Source organism: Parus major, unplaced genomic scaffold (genome assembly GCF_001522545.3).
Source record: "Parus major isolate Abel unplaced genomic scaffold, Parus_major1.1 Scaffold485, whole genome shotgun sequence".
NCBI classification, from domain to species: domain Eukaryota; kingdom Metazoa; phylum Chordata; class Aves; order Passeriformes; family Paridae; genus Parus; species Parus major.
In genome coordinates this window covers 2,066-3,479 of record NW_015379377.1, presented here as the reverse complement: position 1 = coordinate 3,479, position 1,414 = coordinate 2,066, and the positions used below count along the sequence as shown (strand labels likewise).

The 1,414-nt window shown below is 56.6% G+C and overlaps 1 protein-coding gene across 1 annotated transcript in view; it reads left to right on the top strand.

The window, feature by feature from the left end:
* Positions 1-1,414, top strand: part of PPP6R2 (protein phosphatase 6 regulatory subunit 2) — a gene marked incomplete at its 3' end in the record, with an annotated part of 41,604 nt that overhangs the window by 38,128 nt on the left and 2,062 nt on the right. Inside the window, exons 16-17 of the mRNA XM_033511699.1 lie at positions 145-605; positions 1,303-1,408. Coding sequence (XP_033367590.1) covers positions 145-605; positions 1,303-1,408 — 567 coding nt within the window. The remainder of the gene's footprint in view (positions 1-144; positions 606-1,302; positions 1,409-1,414) is intronic.

Genomic DNA, 1,414 nt, shown 5'->3' with positions numbered 1-1,414 from the left:
CCCCAGCTGCTCTGGCAATTCCAGCCCAGCCAGCAATTCCCAATTCCCAATTCCCAACATCCAGCCCTGTCCTCTGGCACTGGGAGCCATTCCCTGGCTCCTGGCCCTGCAGCCCTGGCCCAGTCCCTCTGCAGCTCTCCTGGAGCCCCTTCAGGCCCTGCAGGGGCTCTGAGCTCTCCCTGGAGCCTTCTCCTCTCCAGGGGAACATTCCCAGCTCCTGCAGCTTTAGATCATCTTTCCAGACTCAGATTAGGGAAGCAGAGGCAGAGATGGATTTCTCATGGATCTAAACATTTCCAGGCTGTTCCTGGCCTTTCCTGCTTTGTTCCCCAAAGCGAGGCAGCAGCAGCAGCAGGGCTGTGGCGATCCCGGGTGATCCCAGCTCCTGAGCAGAGCTGGGTTTGCTCAGTCCTGAGCCTGGGATTAGTAAATCAGTGTGTGCAGAGAAGGTGTGCAGTGATTCCTGTGCTCCTGCAGCCCAACGCCTCCCTGTTCGAGGCCTGCTGCAACGAGCGCATCCAGCAGTTCGACGACAACGAGGAGGAGGAGGACATCTGGGAGGAGAAGGAGATCTCCTACGCAACCCAGGTCAAGTCCAGGACACGGTAAGGTGAAAGCAGAACCCTGATTTCCCCCCTGGTGCTGGGAATCTGCACGTTGCAGCCCGGGCCAGGAGGAATTCCTTGGGTTTTGTGTCATTTTGGGGCTGTGGGGTTTTATCTCCCTGCCACTTGTGCTGGGGGTTCTCCTGAGCCGGAGACAGATCTGTTAAAGGGAATTCATTAACAATGGGAACACCTAATTAATGAATCTGCCATCAGACACGTTGAAAACCCCCACCCTTAGTGTTAAACACTTGGAATTTGCTCCTTCCCTCATCCTTGGAGAGGAGGAGGAGGAGGAGGAGGTGAGCCTGAGGGGAGTGGGCAGAACATTCTCAGAACGTTCAAATCAGAAAAGTGAGAACAAGAGGCCTCCCAGGGGCATCTCAGGCTTTGAAATAATTTTCCAACCCTTTGATAGAGCCACTCATTAAATAAAGTTATTTCCATAATTCCCAATCTGAGATGTGATCAAAGGAGACAGGGAAAACATCCAAGCCCTGGCTGTGTCCCTGCACCTCCAGGGAATTGTGACACCCCGGCACGCTGGGGGAACCCCTGAGCACCCACGATTGCCCCGAGCAACTGGGGGAAATATTTTGGGAGAAACAACCCTGGGAAAGGCTCTGGGCTGCTTCCCCCGGCACAGGGAGGAGGAGCTGAGCCATGCGGGCGTGGCTCATTCCCGCTTCCCCTTCAGGTTTGGAGCGTCGCAGACGTCGGAGAGCTCCAGGAGTGACCTGGAGAACGGGGACCACGACGGCAGCGTGGACTCGGAGGAGGAGGAGGAGCAGCGGCCGCCCCCCTCCCCG